Source organism: Sturnus vulgaris, chromosome W, assembly GCF_052056855.1.
Source record: "Sturnus vulgaris isolate bStuVul1 chromosome W, bStuVul1.hap1, whole genome shotgun sequence".
NCBI classification, from domain to species: Eukaryota; Metazoa; Chordata; class Aves; order Passeriformes; family Sturnidae; genus Sturnus; species Sturnus vulgaris.
This window is the reverse complement of record NC_142282.1, coordinates 19664515-19691918: the sequence shown is the minus strand read 5'-3', so window position 1 is coordinate 19691918 and position 27404 is coordinate 19664515. Positions and strand designations below refer to the sequence as shown.

At 44.3% G+C, this 27404-nt stretch overlaps 1 protein-coding gene across 12 annotated transcripts in view; it reads left to right on the top strand.

Annotated features, from left to right (window-relative positions):
- LOC148220029 (transmembrane protein 161B-like) overlaps nucleotides 1-27404 on the top strand; it is a 169575-nt gene that overhangs the window by 118560 nt on the left and 23611 nt on the right. For 7 of the 12 annotated variants that reach the window (XM_088155441.1, XM_088155439.1, XM_088155440.1 and 4 more), the window contains 2 exons: nucleotides 8767-8923; nucleotides 26422-26573. In XM_088155441.1, coding sequence (XP_088011567.1) covers nucleotides 8767-8923; nucleotides 26422-26573 — 309 coding nt within the window. Of the gene's footprint in view, nucleotides 1-8766; nucleotides 8924-9055; nucleotides 9185-13949; nucleotides 14160-26421; nucleotides 26574-27404 lie in introns of all 12 variants that reach the window. The other 5 variants (XM_088155450.1, XM_088155447.1, XM_088155446.1 and 2 more) reach the window with 3 other exon arrangements.

Here is a 27404-nt window from a genome sequence, read left to right as displayed (position 1 = left end):
GCGTTATTTGCTTCAAGCAATATTTATGGGCCTCCCCAAGATTAAAACTAGCATCAGTTTATAGATATTGATACAGTGTAGGGTTTATTTATCTTTAAAATGTTATATATGCAAATATATGTTAACTCTAACCAAATAGGTATTTCAAACTAAATATTTAGACTTCCATTGAAATACCTGAGTTCAACCAATTTCACGTTTTTGACAACAGATACCTTGTTGTCAAAAGACAGATGCTCAGTAATATTCTGTGACTTTTTAACCTCATTGATGTAAAATGGTGTTTGAGAAGGTGTGGTGGGCTGACCTTGGCTAGCCCCAGGTGCCCACCAAGCCATTCTGTCACTACGCTCCTCAACTTGTCACCAAAAATCAAGAAATAAATTCTCCAACCAGTCTGTTGAGTTAGAAAGTCAGCATTACTTTATTCAGCACTGAGGTACATGGGGATTGCTCCACCTATCATGTACATGAGTTATTAAAACTTTTAACTATTTATACATTTTAGCAAACAAAGGAATTAGTGTCCATTGGCTACAAGTTACATACTTCTCTTATTAATTAGTATTCTCTCTTCTATTGGTTAATGATTTCTCACTTCTCATGCTAATTAGTCCACATTTTCAATCTTTTTATTATCTTTTTCCCAGATAGGGAGTTTCAGTACAATTGCTGAATTGTCTTTTTTAGTTCCTTTTTGTCTTGGTTTGAAAGACAGGTATGGTTTAAGGAAAGGCAAGAGCCCCTTTTCTGCGATGCAGAGTGCAACCCCCCTCCTTTTTAATTATTTTAGGTCCAATTCAGACACCTTCAGGCAGGAGATATGGGGATAAGAATAACAGTTCTTTACTGATATCTAACAAAGCAGAAAAACAACAACAGCTATAAAAATTGGCGACAGAAACAGTCTAGCTCCGCTCCAGTCCCTTCTGGCCGCAGGCCGTCTCCCTGTGTTGTTACCGGTGTTGTGGGGGCAGGGCAGGTCCCGCGCAGTTGAAGAGGGCTGGGTGATGGCGGCCGCGGCCCAGGGGAGAGAGGGGATGGGGAAAGTTACTCCCCCCTCACGGTGTCGGTCGTGGTGCTCAGCGGAGTGTCCGGAGGTACTAGGGTGAGCTAGGAGAGCAGCAGAGCGATGTCCAAAGGCAAGGAGCGTGGATCTCAGTGCTGGGATGGCAGGGGAAGATGCCAGAGCAGAGCCCAGGTTGTCTTCCCACTCCAGGAGCCAAGCGAGAGAGAGAGCCCCGCTCCAGACCCCCCTATCCCACCTTTCCTTTTCCGGTTCCCCCCCGCTCCCCCTCCAGCCACCCCCCTACGAGAGAACATTATCTGTCGTTTTAAGGTGTAGCCACAATTACTTAGCATAACAATGGGAGAAATTCCACAGAAAGAAAAGCGAAGCATTCAACCCCCAACATTATCCACCCCTGAATTTCTCCCATACTAATATGCTATATCAAATTAAACTGTTACATTATATATACATACATGCAGTTAGAGACATAGGCACAGTACTATAGGTATTTCACCCTAAAACAAGGTTTCCTTGGGGTATGCATCTGGTCTTTCCATTCTTTTGCATCACCCACCAGGTGCAACCTGGTCCTTGAGTGAATACAACTCCATGGATGGGATTGTCTTTGCTGGAGGCAGGATTTACCCAAACAGCTTTTCCTAGCATACCTCTCATGTGTACCACTGGAACCTTATCTCCATCTGATATTCCCAAGGGCTCAGATTGAGCAGGGCCTGCTCGGTTAGTGGAACCTCGGGTGTTCACTAACCAGGTGGCCTTTGGTAGATTAATCTCTCAGTTCTTGAAAGTTCCCCCACCCAGTGCCTTCAAGGTGGTTTTAAGCAGGCCATTGCACCGTTCAACTTTCCCAGCAGCTGGTGCATGGTAGGGGATATGGTACACCCACTCAATGCCGTGTTCTCTAGCCCAGGTGTTTATAAGGCTGTTCTTGAAATGAGTCCCATTGTCTGACTCAATTCTTTCAGGGGTACCATGCCTCCAAAGAACTTGTTTTTCCAGGCCCAGGATGGTGTTCCGAGCAGTGGCATGAGGCACAGGGTAGGTCTCCAACCATCCAGTGGTGGCTTCCACCATGGTCAGTACATAGCGCTTGCTCTGGCGGGTTTGAGGCAGTGTGATGTAGTCAATCTGCCAGGCTTCTCCATACTTATATTTGGACCATCGCTCCCCATACCAGAGGGGCTTCACCCGCTTGGCTTGCTTGATGGCAGCGCATGTCTCACAGTCATGGATAACTTGAGAAATACTGTCCATGGTTAGATCCACCCCTCGGTCTCGTGCCCACTTATATGTGGCATTTCTGCCCTGATGACCTGAGGCATCATGGGCCCATCGAGCCAGGAACAACTCTCCCTTGTGCTGCCAGTCTAAATCTATCTGCGACACCTTTATCTGTGCAGCCTGATTTACCTGCTCATTGTGTCGATGTTCCTTATTAGCCCGACTTTTGGGGACATGGGCATCTACGTGACGGACTTTCACAGGCAGCTTCTCCACCCGGGTGGCAATGTTTTTTCATTCATTGGCAGCCCAGATTGGTTTTCCCCTACGTTGCCAGTTAGCCTTTTTCCACCTTTCCAGTCATCCCCACAGAGCATTGGCTACCATCCATGAATCAGTGTAAAGGTAGAGTTTTGGCCACTTTTCTCTTTCAGCAATGTCCAGGGCCAGCTGAACAACTTTGAGTTCAGCAAGTTGACTCGATCCACCTTCTCCTTCGGTAGCTTGTGCAACCTGTCGTGTGGGGCTCCATACGGCTGCTTTCCACTTCCGGTTCATCCCCACGATGCGGCAGGAACCATCAGTGAAAAGAGCATAGCGTGTTTCTTTTGCTGGCAGTTGGTTATATGGTGGGGCTTCTTTGGCCCGGGTCACCTGTTCCTGTTCCTTTTCGTCGGCAAGGCCAAAGTCTTCTCCTTCCAGCCAGTTGGTAATTATCTTCAAAATCCCAGGGCGATTCGGGTTTCCAATACGGGCACGTTGTGTGATGAGGGCAATCCATTTACTCCATGTGGTGTCAGTGGCATGGTGGGTTGAGGGAACCTTTCCTTTAAACATCCACCCCAGCACTGGCAGTCGGGGTGCCAGGAGGAGTTGTGTTTCTGTGCCAACCACCTCTGAGGCTGCTTGGACCCCTTCATAGGCGGCCAAGATCTCCCTCTCCGTTGAGGTGTAGTTGGCCTTGGACTCTCTGTAGCTTCGGCTCTAGAACCCTAGTGGTCGGCCTCGCATCTCACCAGGCACCTTCTGCCAAAGGCTCTAGGACAGACCATGGTTCCCGGCTGCAGAGTAGAGCACGTTCTTCACATCTGGTCCCGTCCTGACTGGGCCAAGGGCTACTGCATGAGCAATCTTCTGCTTGATCTGGGCAAAGGCTTGCTGCTGCTCAGGGTCCCAGTGGAAATCGTTCTTCTTGTGGGTGACCAGGTAAAGAGGGCTCACAATCTGGCTGTACTCAGGAATGTGCATTCTCCAAAAGCCTATGGCACCTAGGAAGGCTTGTGTTTCCTTCTTGCTGGTTGGTGGAGACATTGCAGTGATCTTATTGATGACCTCACTGGGGATCTGGCGCCGTCCATCTTGCCACTTTACTCCCAGGAACTGGATCTCTTGGGCAGGCCCTTTGACTTTGCTCTTTTTAATGGCGAAGCCGGCTCCCAGCAGAATCTCAATGATCTTTTCTCCTTTCTGAAATACTTCTATTGCCGTATCCCCCCCACACAATGATGTCATCAATGTACTGCAGATGTTCTGGAGCTTCACCCTTCTCCAGTGTAGCCTGGATCAGCCCATGACAGATGGTGGGGCTGTGTTTCCACCCCTGGGGCAGTCCGTTCCACATGTATTGCACACCCCTCCAGGTGAAAGCGAACTGAGGCTTGCACTCTGCTGCCAGAGGAATGGAGAAGAATGCATTGGCGATGTCAATGGTGGCGTACCACTTTGCTGCCTTGGACTCCAGCTCGTACTGCAGTTCCAGCATGTCCGGCACGGCAGCGCTCAGCGGTGGAGTCACCTCTTTCAGTGCACGATAGTCCACTGTCAATCTCCATTCTCCTTCCGATTTACGCACAGGCCAGATGGGGCTGTTGAAGGGTGAGTGGGTTTTGCTGACCACCCCTTGGCTCTCCAGCTCACGGATCATCTTGTGTATGGGGATCACGGCATCTCGATTCGTCCGGTACTGCCGGCGGTGCACTGTTGAGGTAGCAATTGGCACCTGTTGCTCTTTCACTCTGAGGAGTCCCACTGCAGATGGGTTTTCTGATAGCCCAGGCAGGGTGTTCAACTGCTTAATGCCCTCTGCTGCCACAGCAGCTATTCCAAAAGCCCACCTGAGTCCCTTTGGGTCTTTGTAATAGCCATTCCTGAGGAAGTCTATGCCTAGGATACATGGTGCCTCTGGGCCAGTCACAATTGGATGTTTCTGCCACTCTTTCCCAGTCAGGCTCACCTTAGCCTCCAGCAGAGTAAATTCCTGAGATCCCCCTGTAACCTCAGCAATTGAAACAGGTTCCTTCCCGACATGTCCTGATGGTATTAATGTACATTGTGAACCAGTGTCAACCAATGCTCTGTGTTCCTGTGGCTCTGATGTGCCAGGCCATCGGATCCACACCGTTCAAAAGATCCGGTTTTCCCGTGCCTCTCCCTGGCTAGAGGCAGGGCCCCTCTAGCCCTGGTTATTATTTCTCTCCTGGGCATACATAGTGGAGGTTCCTTCAAGGGGATCTGACAGATCATCCTCCCTTCTGAAATACTCTGCACCTCCATGGGAGGCTGAGGCTACCCTCACTTTAGTGGAGTTCCCTCTGTTGGTGTTCCCCTCCCTGAGTTGGCGTACCCGTGCTGCCAGGACAGAAGTGGGTTTCCCATCCCACCTTCTCATGTCTTCCCTGTGGTCACGTAGAAAAAACCACAGGTCAGCACGTGGGGTGTACCCTCTCTCCCTAGCTGGGGGGCATTGGGCTCTACTTTTGGGGTCTATGACTCTCACTGGTGCTGCACTGATCTTCCTCACCTCTTCCCTTATCTCCTTCATCTCCTCCTTAAACTCCTCTCTGAGGTCCTTAGTCACAGCAGAGACATGAGCCTGCACTGGGCCAGCCATCATACTCTGATAATTCCTGAGCCTGTTGGCAACAGAACCTACTGTCACTTGGTTGGTATCAGCATCAATCATTGTAATAAAGGGGGTATATTGAGATGGGCCCAGGTTTGCCAGATTCCACAACATCTGCCCTGTGCACCTGACCTTGTCAGGGTCATTGTCATGCTGTCCATTCCTCCCAAAGAGCACCTCCAGTACTGCCACTTCTTTCAGCTTTTGGATCCCTTCCTCAAGGGTATTCCAACGTGTTCTCTGGTGGTACTCCTGCATTCTTTCCCTGTGGACAAATCTTTCTTTCACACTCATTAAAAGTCGCTCCCAGAGGGAAAGGAGACCTGTCTCCCTTACAAATACCTGGTCCACACCTGAGTCCTGGGTCAAGGCTCCCAAATTCCTTGCCTCAGTACCATCCAGTTGCACACCTGTACCCATAAGGTCCCAGACCTGCAGTAACCAGGTTGTAAAAGCCTCACGGCCCTGTCGTACAATGTCTTTTCGCAGGTTACGGAGACTCTCGTATGACAGGGACTCGGTGATGATCTCAACTTCTGGCTCCCCTGCTGGTTGTGAGGGGCCCCCTTCCTGACCTTTATTATTTAGGTGCCTTGTTTTCATCTTAGACTTCCTAGTTTCCACAGGGGCAACTGCTGCTGGCTGTGAGTGCCCTTGCAGTTCAGCTGGAACCTGGACAGATGTAACATCTGTGGGTCCCACTGCTGCACCATCAGAGTCTCCCTCTTTAAGGCAGGGGGAGGGTTTCTCACCAGCTGGGGAGAGGTACTCCTTCAGCATCTGGCCCATCTCACGTATCTCCTTTGCTAGCACCCCCACCCATTCCGGGTGGTTTCTTTCCAAGGTGGGCTGTGGAGCAGGGTCAAACTCTGGGGTAATATCCCTAGTCTCTGGGATAGGATCAGGCTCTGGGGTAACCTCCCTAGTCTCTGGGACAAGATCAGGCTCTGGGGTAACCTCCCTAGTCTCTGGGACAGGATCAGGCTCTGGGGTAACATCACTAATCCCCGGGGTATGTATCAGGGTTGTTATCCAAGTCAATCTCCCCTTATCTCTGAATGTTAGATAGAACAGGTTTAACAGGGATATAAGCAACACTAGCCACAATATAATGTCATTAGCATTTAAAGTGGATTGGAACCCCTTGAAGACTGGTGGGGTGAACTTCAAAAACCCTGTGATGGGTTGAGAAAAAATTTCACCTGCTGCCACTTCCTCACAGTAAGTACCATTATTGAAGTAGCCCCAGAAACACACACTTAGAGTGTGATAGCTCTGAATCCATGTGGCCATCTTCCAGAGAAAATTAAAAATCCATGAATTCCTCAACTGATCAACCCACATAATAAACTGGATAATAGCCACAGTAACCTTGGTTATGAAACTCATGTTTAAAAAAGGGCTTGCAAATGGGAGAGATATAGCAGTGACCACATGGAGGCCAATCCAGGGTAAGCTGGACAGCATGGTGTCACCTACCACAAGCTTGGGTAATTTAAGAACTGTTATCCCCTTTTCTACCCCTCTCTCAATGCCCTCAGGCAATGCCCCACGTTGGGCGCCAAAAGTTGTCTTGGTTTGAAAGACAGGTATGGTTTAAGGAAAGGCAAGAGCCCCTTTTCTGCGATGCAGAGTGCAACCCCCCTCCTTTTTAATTATTTTAGGTCCAATTCAGACACCTTCAGGCAGGAGATATGGGGATAAGAATAACAGTTCTTTACTGATATCTAACAAAGCAGAAAAACAACAACAGCTATAAAAATTGGCGACAGAAACAGTCTAGCTCCGCTCCAGTCCCTTCTGGCCGCAGGCCGTCTCCCTGTGTTGTTACCGGTGTTGTGGGGGCAGGGCAGGTCCCGCGCAGTTGAAGAGGGCTGGGTGATGGCGGCCGCGGCCCAGGGGAGAGAGGGGATGGGGAAAGTTACTCCCCCCTCACGGTGTCGGTCGTGGTGCTCAGCGGAGTGTCCGGAGGTAGTAGGGTGAGATGGGAGAGCAGCAGAGCGATGTCCAAAGGCAGGGAGCGTGGATCTCAGCGCTGGGATGGCAGGGGAAGATGCCAGAGCAGAGCCCAGGTTGTCTTCCCACTCATGAGCCAAGCGAGAGAGAGAGCCCCGCTCCAGACCCCCCTATCCCACCTTTCCTTTTCCGGTTCCCCCCCCCGCTCCCCCTCCAGCCACCCCGCTACGAGAGAACATTATCTGTCGTTTTAAGGTGTAGCCACAATTACTTAGCATAACAATGGGAGAAATTCCACAGAAAGAAAAGCGAAGCATTCAACCCCCAACACTTTTTTATCTCTGGTTTCTGCAAAATGTCCTTGCAGTCTATAAAGCCTGCATTCCTGGTGTCCAGTTCTTAGCAATCTCTCTCTCCCAGGCTTTGTGAACTTCCTCCCCCAGGTCTGAGAGCACTGAAGCATGGCAAGCTCTAAACTTTAATTTGTTTTTCTAACACATGGACATCACCCAGAGCTTGCCTGTCAGCTGCTATGTGTTTCAAAGATTAAATCTCCCCTCTTGTTGATTTGGTCCCAACATTTTCTGCCACTGTTTCATAGATTCCTTTATAAAGAAATATAACTTGGTTGGTAACAAGCTGAAAGGGGGGGGGGGGGGAGGAACTAATGAAAGCCTTATGGATCAAGATAAGGACAGGGAGAGATCACTCAGCAATTACCATCATGGGCAAAACAGACTCGACTTGGGGAAATGAATTTCATTTATTGCCAATCAAATCAGAGTAGGATAATGAGAAATAAACCCAAATTTTAAAACATCTTCCCCCCCACTCCTTCCCTTCTTCCTGGGCTCAGTTTTGTCTGTCTTGAGGCCGGCTAGCACTGGTTCTGTCAAACATGTGGGAAGCATCTAGCAGCTTCTCAGGGAAGCCACCCCTGTAGCTCCCCCCATAGCGAATCTTTGTCACGCAAACCCAATGCAGAGGCGCAGACTGAACTTCATTGTCAAGAATTGTTCTTTGCAGTTCCTAGCATCTATGGGAGAAAGAAAAGCTCTCTCTTTTTAAATCACCCAACCTGCATGGAACACAGCATGTTCCCCAGAATGTTTAGGATGATGTTTACACAATGAGTTACTGGTTATCAAGATCTTGAAGAACAAACCATCAATGTTTTAAGTTGGGTTTTTTTAAAGAAAAAGAGGAAGCAATTATATGTAGTACATTATATGATTGTCAATGAGCTTTTAGTCTTAAACAGAGAATCAAACTTATCTAGAATTGTAGCTAGACTTCAGTGGATTACTATTTTTTAATCTGGATTTTGAGATCTAAATTAGACATTATTTTTTAAGTTATTAGATTAATGCATAAAAGCTGAGATGATAAAATACTAAAACCCTGTAACCTTATAAATTGCTGAGTGGTAATCCAGTATCAAGTAACAGAGGTGAAGAGTGAAGTTCAGGTTAAAACAAGAGGTTGCTGAGTGAAAAAACAAGTGTCTCTTAACCTGGATAATCTGGATCTAGACTGGACCTAGACCTCAAGTATTTGAAAATAATCTTTAATTGTCATCCCTTTTTGTATATGTTGGCAATTGCCTTAAAAATATAATTGCAATTTTAAAGATTTGCAAACTTGTATTTTTCAGCATTGCATTATTTTCCTGAATATCAGTGGCTGGTGGATTTCACTGTTGCAGCTACAGTTGTGTATGTGGTGACTGAAGCCTATTACACTATCATGAAGCCCTCACAAGAAATTAATATCAGTGTAGTATGGTGTCTGCTTGTCTTGGCCTTTGCCGTGTATCCTTTACTGTTTTTTAAAATCATTCTATCTCTTCCAAATAGCTTACATCATTCTTCAATTCATATAAATCTCTGTATTGTTTGTTTTCAGAATAAATAAATATGTATTTATCATTGCCTTTGCCTTAGTCTTTACTAGGAAGACCAGCCTTTGGGAATACCAGGCACAAGAGACCAGAAGGATAGCCTAGAGCAAGAAAGCTGTACCCTTGGTGGAAAAGGCTCAGGTTAGGGAATACTTAAGCAAACTGGGCATAGGTAAGTCCATGGACCCTGATGGGATGCACCCATGACTGCTGAGGGAGCTGGCAGTTGTCATTGCTAGGTCACTCTTGATTATCCTTGATCAGACATGGTGGTTGGGAGAACTGGCCTAAGACTTAAAGAAAGCAAATGTCACTCCTGTCTTGGAGAAGGGCAAGAAGGACCCAGGAAACTATAAACTACTAAACCTCACCTCAATCTCTGTGAAAGTGATGGAATAACTAATCATGGAAACCATTTCTAAGGACATGGAGGACAAGAAAATCACCAGGACTAGTCAGCATGACTTCACCAAGGGCAGTGGATATTGTCTACCTGGACTTCAGGGAGGCTTTTGACCCTGTCTCCCATAAGATCCTCATAGAGCAGCTATTGATGTATAGGCAGGATAAGAAAACAGTGAGGTGGACTGAAAACTGGCTGAATGGCCAGGCCCAGAGGATGGTGATCAATAGCAGAGCAAAGTCTAGTTGGAAGTCAGTGACTAGCAGTGTACCCCAGGAGTCAATACTGAATCCAGTCCTGTTCATTAATGGTCTGGATGATGGGACAGAGTGTACCCCCAGACAGGTTGATGATGACACCTGTACTGGGTCTGGCTGAGATGAGTTCATTTTACTCCTCCCCAAACTGGGAGGAGTGGCTGATACACCAAGGGGTCATGCTGCCATCTGGAAGGACCTCAACAAGCTGCAGAATTGGGCTGACAGGAACCTCATGCAGCTCAACAAGGAGAAGTGACAAGTCCTGCACCTGAAGGGGGATAATCCCATGCACCAGTACACATGCTGGGGTCTGCCCAGCTGGAAAGCATCTTAGCAGAAAAGGATCTGGGGGCCCTGGTAGGCACTTAATTGAACATGAGCCAGCAATGTGCCCTTGCTGCAAAGAAGGCAAATGGCATCCTGGGCTGCATTCGACAAAGTATTGCCAACATGTTGAGGGAGGTGATCCTTCTACATTATTCAGTGCTGGTGAGGCCACACATGGAATCTTGTGTCCAGTTCTAGGCTCCCCAGAGTAAGAGAGGCCTGGCCATACCAGAGAGAGTCCAGAGAAGGGCCACGGAGATGATGAAGGGTCTGGAGCATTGCTCATGAGGAAGCACTGAGACAGCTGTGACTGTTTAGCCAAGAGAAGAGAAGAGAAGGGTCAGGGGGACAGGGTAATCTTATCAATGTTTACAAATATCTGAAGGGAGTGTTGTCCACAAAAATCAGATTTGTTACCCAGTGTGCGACAAGCCAATAATTGCACACTCATGAGAGACATTGATTATTTATTTCTGAGTTGTGCAAGCCTGGGTGCCAGGTGGAATTCCACAAATCAAGCATACCAGCTATGAAAACTTTTTACTATTTCTATATTTTAGCAAACAAAGGAATTAGTGTTCACTGGATACAAGTTACATAATTCTCTTATTAATTAGTATTCTCTCTTCTATTGGTTAATGATTCTTTTGCTTCTCATGCTAATTAGTCTGCATGCCCAGTCTTTCTCTTCTTTTGGGTCGGTGGATTTTTTGTCAGTGGTCCATGACTTGGTGGTCATGGTCTCCCCCTGCTGGAATTGCCTTTTATCCAGTTGGAGTTGATTTCAGCACAGTTACTGGGTTGGCTTTATTAGTTTCTTCCTTATCTTGGGAGTTCTGCCAGATGTCCCATAAACTGCATTTTTTTTGTGTCCATTAGCAGTGGGCATCCTTCTTCCCAAGCTTTGTTAAACATCCTCCTAGGTATGAAATCATTGAAGCATGTCCAGCCCTAAACTTGAACAAGGCAATTCTACTAACAAGTAATTTGTTTTTCTAGCACCTGGACATCACTTAGAGCTTGTTAGCTGCTCTCTGTTTCATTAATTAAATCTCCCTTCTTGTTGATTAGGCTTGAAAGTATACAAGGATCAAAACATCAAAGAACATCATTTATTAAGAAAATTTTACGTATTCCACATTTTGCAACAGGAGGGTACAAAGAAAAGGGACACAGGTTCTTTTCTGTGGTGCCCAGTGACAGGACAAGAAGCAATGGGCAAAAAGTGAAACACAAGAGGTTCTGTCTGAACATCAGGGAATAATGCTTTACTGTGAGGGTGAGTGAGGGAGACGCACAGCCTGTCCTTTCTAGAGCCTCTACATGATGACAGAACTGCTCTATCAAGGCTTGAGTCTTCTCCCATCTCTCACCCAGTAATGAGCCCAGTTCCTGTGAATACTGTGACTCAAGCTGTTGTATCTGCTCCATGCACCACTGAAGAGTTTCCACAGCATCTCGTGCAGATGCACCTGCAGGGGCTTGGGGGCCAAACATCTTCACCCAGTATTCCCAGTGGGGAAGATCTCTCCAAGCTAGGCATCAGGGCAGGCCCAAGACCAAAGATAACACCATAGGATTTAAAAGTTCTAGCAGACAATAGTCAGAGAGGCTAAGCTCTGCCTGCACGCCAGTTCTATTAGCTTTCCTGATAACACACCAAGGACAGCCATAGACATAATATTTACAAAACACTGTCCTTTGTTTGAATAGCCATGTAACCCGGACATCTTACTTTTTCCTTAAAGTAAATTAGCGATGTCAAGATGTTCTGACATGCTTTCTTTTCTCCTGCATATAATTGGTATATGTATACATGTATGTAGATTTTCACACTATCATAGAATGACCTGGGTTAGAAGGGACCTTCAAGATCATCTAATTCCAACATATGTGTCCCTTCCCCCCCCCCATAGGCAGAGCTGTCACCCACTAGATCAGGTTGCTCAAGGCCCCATTCAACCTGGCCTTGAAATCCTCCAGGAATGGTACATCCATAACCTCTCTGTGAAACCTGTTCCAGTGCCTCACCATCCTCTGAGTAGAGAATTTCTTCCTAACATCTAATTTAAATATTTCTTAATTTAAAACCATTACCCCTTGTCCTATCACTATCTGCCTGTGTAAAAAAGTTGCTCTCTCTCTTTTTTATAAGCTCCCTTTAAATACTGAAAGGCTGCAATGAGGTCTCCCCAGAGCCTTCTCTTCTCCAGACTGAACAGCTCCAACTCTTTTAGCCTGTCTTCCTAGGAGAGGTGCTTCAGCCTCCAGATCATCTTTGTGGCCCTCCTCTCAACCCGCTCTAACAGGTCTGGGTCTTTCTTGTGCTGAGGACCCCAGAGCTGGATGCAGTACTCCAGAGGGCAGAGTAGAGGAGCAGAATCCCCTCCCTCGACCTGTTGGCCGCTCTTCTTTTGATGCAGCCCAGGATGCAGTTGGCCTTCTGGGCTGCAAGCACACACTGTTGTCTCATGTTCAGCTTTTTGTCCACTAGAACCCTCAAGTCCTTCTCTGCAGGGCTGCTCTCAATGACTTCTTCTCCCTGTCTGTGCTCGTCTGGGATTTCCCAGACCCAGGTGCAGCACCTTGCACTTGGACTTGTTGAACCTGATAAGGTTCTTGTGGCCCATTTCTCAAGCTTGTCCAGGTCTCCCTGGATGGCATTCTTTCCTTCTGTTGTGTCAACTGCACATGTCAACTGTTTCATGTCATCTGCAAACTTGTTGAGGGTGCACTCGATCCCATTGTCTATGTCATTGATAAAGATATTAAAGAGCTCCAGTCCAAGGACAGAGCCCTGAGGGACACCACTAATCACTGGCCTCCACCTGGACATAGAGCCATTGTCTATAACTCCGTCTGTCTTCATCCAGCCAATTCCACAATGTTCATGGAAGCTTTGTAAAGTAAACAGAGAATTTTGGTATGAAAGTTTACTTAGTCCCTGCAGAATACAAAGGAATGGATTTTGATTAATTTTAACAAGGGAAGAAACTTTGAAGGTTTTGCAATTTGGTGACAAGTTTATTGTGGTGTTTGAAGCAAAATATAGTTCCAAAACTACTGTCAAATACTGGTTTTGAACTCACTTGTAAAAACCAAGAGTAAGCATATTTAATAATTGATTAGAGCTGCATGAAGCTGTTCCCTACATAGTTAACCTCTGGTTCATATGCCTGCCAAGTGTTAAGAAAATTTCACAACTGGTCTGTGCAGGCTGAGGAGAGAGGCTAGGATGCAAAGTATAGGATTACAAGAGCAATTCTTTATTTATGCACATGAGGTATCCCATTCAAATCGGTTCACCCCAAACGCAGTTTTACACAGTTCTTATACCTTTCAAGCATTCAGGTACAACACTATTTGACCAATCCCTACTTAACACACATATGCTGCTGTTCTGAAGAGCAATTATAATTCTATGGCATCATCACCATCTGCTTCTTTCTTGATCTAGATGTTCTAGTCTTGCTACAGTTAGTTATCTATAATGCAAACTAATGGGAGGGTTTCACAGAGATGTTTGTTAGAGGGGCTAGGATGTTGGCATTATCTTGGTAGTCCGGGGCTATCCTTTATTCTTCAAGGTGGAGCCTGTCCTCCTCCTTGCAATGAACCGGGGCCCTTTAGTCATGCTGACTTAACCATGACTATGCAGTATACAATGTAAACTATATATATCTATCTTAAGAAAGTTTATACAATTTCATACTCTAAAGAACAATTGGTACAATAGTTAGGGAATGAGATTTTTTCCTTAACACAAGCTATTTTGCACTGCTGCTCATTGCTGTTTTGCCTGTCTACTTTGCAGTTATCTCACCTTGTTCATCTGTGCTAACCTAGTTTATCTGATTATTTTATTTGGCAGAGAAAGAAAGACAATGTAAAAGAAAAGTTTCTGCTTTCAGTTTTAGTGAGGTACTTATCTTTTTTTTTCCTTGCAGCCATCTTTGTTGTTTCAACTCTTTTAAGCATAACATTGCTTATATGCCATACTGTGTTCCTGCCTTGTAATGAGTTTCACAGAATCACAGAATCAATTAGGCTGGAAAAGGCCTCTGAGATCATAGAGTCCAACCTATGACCTAACAACATCATGTCAACTAGATCGTGACACTAAGTGCCACGTCCAGTCTTTCCTTAAACACCTCCAGGTACGGGAAAGTTTCTGTTTATATACTGTATTTAACATACATATTCATTTGTTGCTGTTATGACACACACCTGACTCCAAGTTGGTTGAGCAGGAAAAGAGAACTTTATTTTCATTGCATGTCTATTTATAGAATCCCAACAATGAGCACGGTTTGGACAGTGATGATAAGGCCTCCTGACTCCACTGGTTTCATCACCTGTCCCTCAATGCTCGCTTCCTCCAAAGAGGAATGCAAAACATCCACTGTTTATCAGAAAGAGTATGAGAAAGTGTAACAAGAATGTATCAACATCAGAAGGCCAGAAACACCAGGGCAACATTCATTGATTGTCCTAGACTAAACATACATATGATAATCATTTCCCCAAGATCATTAACATATTTCCCCTCCCCTTTATGCATGCATTCTTCTGTCCTGGCAGTCTCTCTGGTGGTCCCTGGTGGTCACAGACCCCAAAGTTCCAGGTGACCTGGCTGAGTTGGCAGGACACTGAGGCTGGTGAACTTCCAGTTCTCCTTCTTACACAGTGGGCAGTGTGCAGTTTCCATAGGCCAGTAGTTTTGGAGAACAAGCATTGTGTTAGCTCACCAGGCATAGACCATTTATCATCTGGTAACATTCCCCCTCTTTGAGACTTGTGAAACTTGTCTTCTTTGCAAGCCTTCATAAGCTTCACTTTGCCTTTTTACTAACATCATATAAGTTCCTCATGTTGCATTAGCAATCATGTTTTTTATGCCGCTTAAAGCAAGCATCATAATCACAATTATTGCTGTGATCACAATTATACTTTTCAAAAGTGAGGCCAACCAACCAGTCAGAGAAAATTAAAATCCTTTAAATATTTTGTTTAGCCAGTTACTTTCTAATCCTATCCTTAATTCTCTGCTGGATGCAGCAACTGATTTTATCCTCTCTATTTGATCATCCAATTTAGCAGTCACATTTGGAGTGTGGACACAACAGGTATTGCTGTCTAAATTCAAGTATCCACATACTCCATGTCCATGTAGCAGCAATAAGTCTGAGGCCAATCTGTTGTGTAAGGTTATTTTAGTAGTTACTTGCAATTGTTCATTTATTTCAGTGAACCCCAATTGAGTTGCATTTGCTAAAGTTTCCATTTGCAAAGTCAAATTGTGTATGGTTAATCTATTTCTGAAGGTAGATATTTAGGAAGTGAAGATGGATTTTAAAATCCATCCCACTATGGTTTCTGTACTGGGGTGTTTCCAAGTCTCATCACATTTAACTTTTTCCCATAGTTGGGCTTGTGACTCCTTCCACAAGGGACATAATGTTAATACTCCCAGTGTCCATTACACTCTTGATTCTCCCAAAGGCACATGTGTGGTCCAGATCCCATTATTTCTCACCCATACTGTAGGTCCTCATGATTTTATTGTGTCCTGCTGATAGTCTATCTCTCTTCAAGTCTTGTTATTTGTTAGGTGAGACGAGGCATCGTTAAGGGTAGAATAATTTCTACAAACACATCCTAACCTTAGAGCTTGAGCCACAGTCATGAGTTGCTGTATCTTCTTACAAGTGTATACTTGAGTGCAATTCCACTTTTATCTTTGGATTCTTTTGCCTTGACCTTATTAAATCAGAATCTTTTATGCCAACCTGTAAGGGGTCTTCTGGGAGGCCTGGATTCCTTTCCCAGTCCAGACACCACTGAACTGTCTGAATATATTCCCATTGTCCCATTTGAGGGCTGTTCCATATTTCAGGTATTTGACATCCCCAAAGGGTATTAGCACAGTCTGTTGGCCAATAAATATTCCGAGGTTATTTCCAGATCTGATTTTGAGATATTACAATTTTTAACAGTATCATCATTACGTGTCTATTGTAAAGAATATTCTCCTTCCATTCCTGTCCAATTGGCATGGGTGCTATTTCCTTCCCATGTGTGTTCCCAAATTTTTGTCAAATTGCTGACTAAAGCTCCCCACGGAACTGGATTTTCTGCAGAGGGTGGTGTTGGCAAAAAAGCTGCTATAGAGGTTACATTCTGTAATCTGCCAAAGTCTTGCACTAGCTTTAAGATCCCTTTTCCCTTCCCAGAGATTAAGAACATAGTTTCTACTACTATTATAAATATGCAATTATTTATCTTCTTCATTTAGATGCAATAAATAATAGCCCTCTAGAAAATCATATCATATGCCTAACACAATAGAATTTATATACAAAAAATTTCCAAGGTGTTAATTAATCTTGTTTCTGCTGTGTTTAATGCATGGTTGTTGGTTTTACCCACATGTGATAGACCCAGGATTCTATTCCTTCCACCTTAACTGCAGTGTAGGTTACCAGGAGGAATTGAAAGCATCCTTTCCACTTTTCTTTCAAGGGTTCAGAGTTCCATGTCTTTACATATGCAAAGTCCCCAGGTTGGTATGGATGAACCGGTGCATCCAAAGTAACTGGTCCAAATATGGTTATAAACCAGTGGAGCCCAGCAAGGGTTTTTCCTAAATAAATTAAGTATAGATTTAAATCTGTTTCTCCCTTTGAATGCATTTCTCTGAGAACGGATGATGTTTGATATGACCATCCATACAGCATGGGGACTTAGTTTGGTTTTTGACCTTGACTGAATTCTGACTCACAGAAGAGCCAGAGACATGGCCTGGGGCCATTTTAAGGAAGTTTCCTGACACATTCCGCTAATTTGTAATTTCAAAATCTGATTCATCCTTTCCACTTACCTACTTGATTGTGGTCACCAAGGTGTGTGTAAGTCCCATTTTATGACTAGAGTTTTGCCCAGCTGTTCCACGACATCTGCTATAAAATGTGGGTCTCTGAGGATGTCCCAAGTGGTACTCCAAATCTTGGTATGATTTCTTTAAGCATGATTTTTGCCACTTCCTTAGCTTTATTGGTGTGACAGGGAAAGGCTTCTGGACATCCAGAAAAAGTATCTACCAATACCAAAAGATACCTATACCCATTTTGTCTGGGTAGTTCAGAGAAATCTATTTGCCAATAATATCCAGGTGAATTTCCCTGTTTAATTGTTCCAGGGGGTGACCTCTTCCTATATATGGGATTGTTTTTTAAACAAAGTGAACATTTCACTAGGATTGATTTTGCTATTTCAGTCATTCCTAAGATGAGTACAGAGCTTTGGAGACTAGATATGGACTCACTTCCCCAATGGGTTTTGCTGTGTTCTTTTTCCATTATTTTCCTCATTACAAAAGTTGGCTGTCTTTTACCCACCATCCCTCCTGATTCTTAGTGGTTTTTAATGTGTTTACTAAGCACTGATCCTCACTGTCATAATTAGGCTTAAAATCAGATATGTCAACTTGTCTTTGTGGTACTAATGCTAGGATGCCTTTTTCAGTTACTCCTTGAGCTGCTTTATCTACTAATTGGTTTCCCACTATAACATTAGTTTGCCCAGGTTGATGTGCTTTGCAGTGCATCGCTACCATCTCCCTTAGTTTTTTAATTTCTTCCAAAAGTTGTAAAATTTCTTCTTTGTGTTTAATAGCTGATCCTTGAGCTGATAGCAATCCTCTTTCCTTCCATATAGCTCCATGGCCATGAATTACACCAAATGCATACCTAGAATCAGTCCAAATATTCACCCTTTTCCCCACTGCCAAATTTAATGCTTGTTTTAATGCTATTATTTCTGCCTTTTGTGTTGATGTCTTAATTGGTAAAGATTGAGCTTCCAATACTTCACTAGTGGTTACCACTGCATATCCTGTCATCTGTTATCCATCCTTCATGAAACTGCTCCCATCTGTGAATAATTCTAAATCAGGATTCTCTATTGGATCATCTCACAAATCACTCCTGCTGGAATATACCTGATCGATAGTTTGGAGACAATCATGTGCCAGAGCTCCCTCATCCACTGCCTTTGGATCAAGGAACACGGCTCAATCCGTGGCTGCTGTCGTCTTCAATTCCACATCATCCTTTTCCAAAAGCACAACTTGGTATTTGAGCATCTTGCTGGGGGATAGCCAATCCCCCCCCCCTCCGCCTTCACTCTAATACAGGTATCACCATGTGAGGGATAAAAACATGAGCTTCCTTGCCTCTTGGATCAGTAGAACAGTTGCAACAACTGCTCGTAAGCATTATGGCCATCCTTTGCTCATGTTGTCCAGCTGTTTGGAGAAATAGCCCACAGGCCTCCTCCAGGTTCCCAGCTTCTGCATCAGGACCCCCAGGGCTAAATGTTGCCTCTCATGTAAAAACAGTTCAAAGGGCTTGGTTAAGTCAGGAAGCCCTAATGCAGGTGCTGTCATTAATGCCTTTTTCAGTTCTTGGAAGGCAGTTTGGGACTCTGGAGTCCACACCAATTGTTCTTCCTTTGTTTCTTTTAGGGTTTCATAGATGGGCTTCACTGAAAGTCCATAGTTTAATATCCACAACAGGCACCACCCGACCACTCCCAGAAAGCCTCATCATTCTCAGATGTTCCATGGTTCTAGAGTTTGGCAGATTGCTTCCTTTCTGTCAAAGCCAAGAATTCCCTGCCCTTGAATGATCTCAAAGCCCAAATAGTTCACAGTTGTCTTTCCTATTTGAGCTTTTCTTTTAGTTACTCTGTAACCATTCTGTCCCAGAAAGTTCAACAGACTTATGGTCATTTGTAGGCATTGGTTTTGGGTCTCCCCTGCCAGCAGAATGTCATCTACATACTGCAAAACTGCTCCTTTGGTGTTATTTTTCCTTCATTGTTCTAATTATTTTGCTAGATGATTTCCAAATATTGTTGGACTATTTTTAAACCTCTGCGGTAGGACAGTCCAGGTTAACTGAACTTTGCATCCAGAGGTGGGACTTTCGCATTCAAAAGCAAATTATTACTTGACTATTTTCCTCCAAGGGTATGCAGAAAAAGGCATTCTTAAGATCAATCACTGTAAAATATTTATATTCCCCGTTTTAGTGCTGTCAAAAGTGTGTAGGGATTAGCAACTACTGGATGAATAAATGGCACTATTTTATTAATAGCCCTTAAGTCTTGCACTAACCTATATTCCCCATTTTGCTTTTTAATTGGTAATATTGATGTGTTATATTCTAATTCACACTCCTTCAATAACCCATATTCTAAAAATTTTTCTATAAGCTTTTCCAGCCCCTTCCTTGCCTCCCAGTTAATAGGATATTGCTTTTGCCTTACTGGTCTGGCTTCAGGTTTGAGAGTAATTCTCACCGGTTTAGTCACTTTTGATCATCCGGGCATTTCAGTTGCCCATACCAACAGGGTCACAGTGTTCTCTATCTCCTCTGGGATTTTGTCCAATTCATTTGACTCCTGTAACATAAAAATCCTTGCCTCAATGGCTTTTGATTCTGTTTTTTGAATTTGTATTTCCCCATCCAGAAAAATTATTTGAGCATCCAATTTTCCCAATCTTTCCCCAGCAAGGGGACTGGGCATTCAGGCACATACAGAAACTGGTCAATAATCCAGTTCTTTCCTAATTTAAATTTCATGGGTTGTAAAAATAACCAATTTTCACTTTTCCCTGTAGCACCAATTACATTAACCACATCCCTACTAAGTTTCCCTTTACATACATTCAATATGGAATAAGTTGCTCCTGTGTCCACAAAAAATTCCACTTCTTCTTTCCCCAGCCTCAATGTAACCAGGGGTTCAGCTGGGGTAAAATCCCCTCATCTCCGTCAATCTTCATCTTCTACTGTAACAGCCTGTAAGACCATGTCCAGCTTACCAGCCTGTGGGTATTCTCGCTTCCAATGCCCTTTTCCCTTGCAGATTGCACAGTAGTCTTCCCCTAACCATTGTCGGGGAAATGGTGGGACCCTCCAGCCTCCCCTTCCCCTTGTTCCCTCCCCCCCAACCTCCCTGTTGGCCAGTCCTTTAGCCCTTAGTACCCTCCACAGGTCCCTTAGCCACCCTCAAAGTTGCAAGGAGTTTGTCGTGTCTCTTGTTTTCCCTTCTACCCTGCCATAGTTCCTTTTTCCTATCCCTGTTATGATATGCTTTCCACACTTCATCTAACAACTTTCCTAAGTCATGCAACTCCACTCCTTCCAGTTTCTGGAGTTTCCTTCTAATATCTGAGGCAGACTGCCCTATAAAGATAGTTACTAACTGTACAGCCTCCTCTGGATTCTCAGAATCCAGATTAGTATATTTTCTGACAGTCACCTTCAATCATTCCATGAAAGCTGTGGGGGTTAAGTTCTGTCCTGCTTTGCCTCATACAGTTTTGACCAGTTCATGGCTTTCGGTACAGCATGCTTTACATCAAACAATATCCATCTCTGACAACTTGTTAAATGATCTCAGGGTCCCAGTAAATTAAGGTTCCACCTTGGATCTGTTTAAGGAAAATTCTGATCTACAGTTCCTTCTAAGTCTCCATTAGCATGTGCCCCCTCCACCTACTTTGGTCAACACCATCCTTTTCTCTGTGCTATCCAACAATGTATCTAACATCACTTGTATATCATTCCAGTCAGGGTCCTGAGTCCTAATTATGGTTTCAAATACTTTAGCCACTCTATCTGGATCCTCTCTATAAACTCCTGCTGCCTTTCTCCATGACATTAAAATCACGATTGAAAATGGGGTCTTTACTGTTACTGGACCATGATTCCAGACCGCCTGATGGAGGGGAGACATCAGAATATCCCCAGCATCCCTGTTATGAATTGAGACAAGAGCTTAGACAAGGCCTGCCTTTGACTCAGATTTCTGGAAGTAGCTCTGTTTAGAGTGGCCTGCATCCCAGATTGCTCTCATTCACAAATTCTTAAGAATGGCAGATTAGGTATATTACAAAATGAATTATTTATTGAATAGACACAAAATTACAGACATAAGACTTTAAACAGTACTTACTACACAGCATAAAACAAAAAGAACTACTAGTAGACAAAAAGTACAATGCGCAAAAGGTACCTATATTAAAGCTAGCAAAGAAACAGTATAGATTAGGATTCAATGTGACTTACCACCAAATTGATGACGGAATACACATGCAATTCCTTCACTCAATTCCTGGGAAAGTTTCCGTGGAATTTGTGTCCAAACTCCAGGGAGAAGTCCTACACATCTTCAGGGTGTGTGTAGGAGGCTTCTGCCTCTGTGAAATAATAATTTCCTGTCTTGGTTTGAAAGACAGGTATTTGCTAAGGAAAGGCAGGAAAGGCGAGAACCCCTTTTCTGAGATGCAGAGTGCAAACCCCTCCCTTTTAATCATTATAGTTTCAAATCAGAGGCTTTCAGGCAGAAGATATGGGGATGGGACTAACAGTTCTTTACTGATATATCTAACAAGGCAAACAGCAGAAATAACAACAGCTATAAAAACTGACAACAAAACAGAACAGTATAGATCAGTTCCAGTCCCTTTTGGCCACAGGCTCCCTCTCTCTGCGCTCAGTTACTGGTGGTGGGGGCAGGGCAGGTCCCGCGCAGTTGAAGAGGGCTGGAGTGATGGCAGCAGCGGCCCAGGTGTGAGAGGGATGGAGGAGCGACTCCCCCCTCACAGTGTCGGTCGTGGTGCTCGGCAGAGTGTCCGGAGGTAGTAGGATGAAGTGGGAGAGGAGCAGAGCAGTGTTCGACGGCAGGGAACCTGGCTCTCGGCGCTGGGATGGCAGGGAGGACACTAGGTAGGAGCCCTGGCCGTCTTCCTTCCACTCCACAAGAGAGCGAGAGATCCCAGGCCCCTGTCCCACCTTTCCTTTTCCGGTCTCCCCCTATCCCCCACCCCCAACCCCCACCCCCCCCCACCCCCCCGAGAGAAAACTATAGCTACTAAGCTGTAGCCACAAATACTTAGCATAACAATTGGAAAAATTCCACAGAAAGAAAAGGGAGCAATTCAACCCCCAACATTTCCCCAAGATCAGTAACATATTTCCCCTCCCCTTTATGCATGCATTCTTCTGTCCTGGCAGTCTCTCTGGTGGTCCCTGGTGGTCATAGACCCCAAAGTTCCAGGTGACCTGGCTGAGTTGGCAGGACACTGAGGCTGGTGAACTTCCAGTTCTCCTTCTTACACAGTGGGCAGTGTGCAGTTTCCATAGGCCAGTAGTTTTGGAGAACAAGCATTGTGTTAGCTCACCAGGCATAGACCATTTATCATTTGGTAACACAGGGGTGGTGACTCCACCACCTCTCTGGGTAGCCCATTCCAATGTCTAATCACCCTTTCTGTGCAGAAATTTCTCTTGATATCCAACCTAAACCTCCCCTGGTGCAGCTTGAGACCATGTCCTCTCTTGTCGTTAGCTGCCTGGGAGAAGAGCCAGACCCCCACTGGACTGCAACCTCCTTTCAGGCAATTGTAGAGAGCGATAAGGTCTCCCCTGAGTCTCCTCCAGGCTAAACAGCCCCAGCTCCCTTAGCCACTCCTCATAGGACATGCGCTCCAGACCCTTCACCATCTTTGTTGCCCTTCCTCTTGATGTCTCTCTTCAGGCCTGTCCTCATGGAGGTTTCTCATGAGAGGAATGTGAAATTGAACTTTTTCTCTCCGGGAGAACTTATCTAGCAAGAACCCCCATGAAAGTGCCCTTACCTAGGTGCAGCAACTTGCACTTGGTCTTGTTAAACCTCATGAGATTCCCATGGGCCCACTTCTCGAGCTTCTCCAGGTCCCTCTGGATGATGTCCCATCCTTAGATGTGTCAACAGCACCACTCAGCTTGATTTCATCTGCAAATTTGCTGAGAGTGCACTCTATCCCTTTGTCTATGTCATTAATGAAGATATCAAATAGCACTGGTGGCAATAGAGACTCCCGAGGGACACCACTTATCAGTGATGTCCATTGAGACTCTGAGCCATTGACCACTACCTTCTGGATGCAACTGTCCAACCAATTCCTTATCCACTGAACAGTCCACTCATTGCATCCATCTCTCTCTGATTTAGAGAAAAGGATGTTGTGGCAGACCATGTCAAAGGCTTTACACAAGTCCACATGACATCTGTAGCTCTTCCCTTGTCCACTGATGTAGTCACTCCATCATAGAAGGCCACTAGGTTGGTCAGGCAGGACTTGCCCTTGGCAGAACTGTACTGGTTGTCCCAAATTGCCTCCCTGTCCTCCATGTGCCTTAGCATAGCTTCTAGGAGGATCTGTTCTGAGATTTTCCGAGGCACAGAGGTGAGGCTGAAAGGTCAGTAGTTCCCAGGGTCCTCCTTTCTACCCTTTTTTAAAATGGGTACAATGTTTCCCTTTTTCCAGTCACCTGGGACTTCCCCTGACTGGCATGACTTTTCAAATATCATGGAGACTGGCTTGGCAGCTACATCAGCCAAGTCCCTCAGCACTCTGGGATGCATCTCATCTGGTCCCATAGACTTTTTTGTATGTTCAGGTTCCTCAGGTGGTCGTGAACCTGATCTTTACTTACAGTGTAAAGCACTTTGCTCCCCCAGTCCGTCTTGCAGTCCATCCACTCAAGAGATGTGTGAAGAGAGGTTGCCAGTGAAGACTGAGGCAAAAAAATTGTTGAGTACCACAGCCTTCTCCTCATCCATTGCTGCCAGCTTTCCACATTGCTTATCAAGGTATTCCTTCTTTGACCTTCCTTTTCTGTCTGACATACCTGTAGAAGCCCTTCCTCTTATTCTTTGCCTCCCTTGCCAAATTCAGTTCCAACTTTGACTTGGCCTTTCTCACCCCATCCCTACACAATCATACTTCTTCTCTATGCTCTTCCCAGGTAACCTGTCCTTGTTTCCACTGCTTGTGCCTTTGCTTCTTTAGTTTGATGAGCAAGTTCTGACTCAGCCATGCTGGTATCTTGCCTTCTTTGCCCAATTTCTTGCTCCTGGGGATTGCTAGCTCTTGTACTCTAGGGAAGACTTCCTTAAAAATCTGCCAGCTCAGCTCCACTCCCTTGTCTCCAAGGGCAGTTTCCCAGGGAATCCTATTGACTAGCTCCTTGAAGAGCTGGAAGTTTGCTTTCCTTATGTTCAGGGGCCTTACTTTACTCCTTACCTAACCCATGTCCCTCCCGACAGTAAACTCCACCAGTGCATGATCACTGCAGCCCAGGCTGCCTCCAATCTTGATGACCCCGATAGAATTCGTTTACACTGGTGACCATCAGATCCAGTATCTCCTTCCCTCTTGTCGGGCTGTCAATTACCTGGCTCAAGAAATTATCCTCCAGGCATTCCAGGAGTTGCCTGGATTGCCTACAGCTAGCCGTGCTACTTTCCCAGCAGATGTTGGTGTGGTTGAAGTCCCCCAGAAGGACAAGAGCCTACAAGCACAATGCCTCCTGTAGCTGGAGAAAGAAGGCTTCTTCAATAGGCTCCCCTTGGTCAGGCAGCCTGTAGTAAACACCAGCCACAGGGTTCCCTTTGTTGCCTCAGTCTCTGATTCTTACCCACAGGCTTTTGACCTGCTCATGGCTACTCTTCAGAGACAACTCTACACACTCAATCCATCTCTTGATGTAGAGGGCAACCCCTTTGCCTCTCCTTCCTCCCCTGTCTCTTCTGAACAGCCTATAGCCATCCATAGTCACACTCCAGTCATGGGATTCATCCCACAAAGTTTCAGTAATGGCAACAAGGTCGTAACTTTCTAGCAGCTCAGTGGCTTCAAATTCTTCTTGTTTGTTGCCCATGCTGGGTGCATTGGCATAAAGGCACCTCAGCTGGGCTGTGTCACCTTCCTAGAGGAACACCCCTTAATTCTTTTGAAATGTTTCCCTGGTGTTTTCCTGTAGATATAAGTGAAAAAATAGCTTACTAACAAGTGAAACAGTAACAAGCAAAAAAAAAAAAAAAAAAACAAAACAGTAAATAATTACTAGATACAAAATTGCTAAATCTCATAAACCCCACAGGAACAAAGAGACACTCAAAATGGCTGGGTACAGCTCCCTTCCAAGATGGTGGCCCCCACTGCTGATTGCATGTAGGGAGACAGGGAAAATGGCATCAGGACAATCCCATTATTGATAGAAGTGCTTCTTGAGGCATCCCATTCCCTGCTGTTTGTATGTATACCCTGTGTTTTCTGCTCTCCCACACTAAATCCAGCAGAAAGTTACTTAATCTGATGTTTGCATATTTCTAAGTGTCAGAGAAAATATTTTGGTGTTTTTAAAGCAAAAAATCGATTTTGTATTTTCTGACAACGTTTTATATATATGTAGATTCTTAAGCTTTTCTGCTCTTATGCAAAGAGTTAAGGTTTTGTTGCTTCCACTAATCATGATGTCCTGAAAAGTAACAAAAGGAAAGCTAATTGAAAGAGTACAGATTTTGTAAAGCTACCTGGAAACTTTTGAAAGTTTGCTTGGGAAAGCTCAGCAGACATTTGAGAGAACAGCTTTTGCATTAAATGCTTATTGTGTGGGCTGTTTTGTTTCTAAAGGGCAACAAATCTGTCCTCACTTGATGTCTTCTAAAACGTCTTGCCTTTCATCAAGGAGAGAATAGAAAAATCAATGTCTGTGTTTTTCTTCAGAAAAAAAAAGAGATAATTATGTGAGGAGGAGCACCTTTTCTACCTTTTCAACATTCTTCTCCCAAAAAGAACAAAAAGCCATTAATGTTATATACACAATATACATATATATGCACTACATATGTGTGTGTGCATGGATGTATGCATGTGTACAAACACGCATTCGCATATAGTTAAGACAAGACTGAGGAAATATTTTTAACCAAGATTATTTCAGCAGCAAACACGAAGTGACTTGAAACGTGCTATATTTCTGCCTTTGAACTCTGTATTTTTGTAGTGAATAATCTTGAATACGCCCATATGAGGTTGTGCATTCTGACAGAACATACATAATTCCGCTTCTGCATTTGCTGTTGTGCAGTTTGATGGAATATTTTTCATCTATCTTGATATTTTACATTGAAGATACAGTTGTCTTATTTTTGGTTTAATATAACTTCTGTAAATTCTTAAAAGTATGTAAAATTTACATTTAAACTTTGGTTTAATTATTCTCAGGTTGATAGTGAATACCATTGCATTTGGCTATCAGTAAGCCTAAATAAAAACAAAATTGTATTCCAAAATAGTGTATTCCTAGCTACCCATAATGTGATTGTGTGCCTGTGCTTGTTCAGCTCCTACAATACTGTAAAGTCTAATTAACCTCAAATTGGCCAAATACTTATTATTTTGTAAAGCATTTGCACATCTTAAAACGGTCTTAGTGTAGGTGACCCAAATACAGGTTTATAATTCATAAATATAGTTATTTTGCAAACTTGATTTTCCTTGACATTTTTCTTGAATAGTAAGATACTGTTTTCACTGACCACCCATTATTTCATTGTAAAGGATGGAGGTGAAAGACCAGTCTGTGTCACCTTTGGCTTCTTCTTTTTTGTGAAAGCAATGGCAATCCTGATGGTGCCAGAAAGCTATCTAGAGTTTGGACTCGAATCAGGTAACTCCTTTCTTCAGGGTTTGCAATAGCTCTAGTGTTTACATTGCATGAAAAGTTAATTTTAAGCAGCTTAGATGGTCTTGAGAAAATCTGTATTTAAACAAACTCTATATGTAATACACTTGTAGGAAATATTGCTTTGGAATGTCAGTTCTGAATGATATCCTGTATATTTTCCTTGCTTTTTTTAAAATTATGTCATCTTTACCTGGGTTGTTTGCTTTGCTAATTATATTTACTTTCCAGTTTTATCTTTGATCCATTTTGCCTTTGTCATGGGTTGATGCTGGGGGGATGCCAGGTACCCACCAAATCTGTTCACTCACTCCCCTCTGCAGCTGGACAGATGAAAGAAAATTTAACAAAGGTTGAGATAAGGACCAGGAGAGATTGCGCATCAAATATCATCACAGGCAAAAAAGATTCAATTTAGAGATATGAAGTAAATTTATTACTAACAAAATCAGACCAGGATAATGAAAAGTAAATTAAAACCCTTATAAACACCTTCCCCCCACTCCTCCCTCCTTCCAGCTCTACCTCCTACCCCAGTGGCACAAGGAGACAGGGAATGGGGCTTATGGTCAGTTCATCACCCAAGTCTTCTCCCACTGCTTAGGGAGAGGAGTCATTCCCCTGCTGCACCATGGGGTCCCTCCCACAGGAGACAACTCCCTATGAACTTCTCCAACATGAGTCCATCTCATGAGCAACAGTTCTCTGCAAACTGATGCAATGTGAGTCCATCCCACAGGCAATAGTACCCCTCAAACTGCTGCAGTGTGAGTTACTCTTCCGTGGGGTGCAGTCCTTCAAGGACAGGCTGCTCCA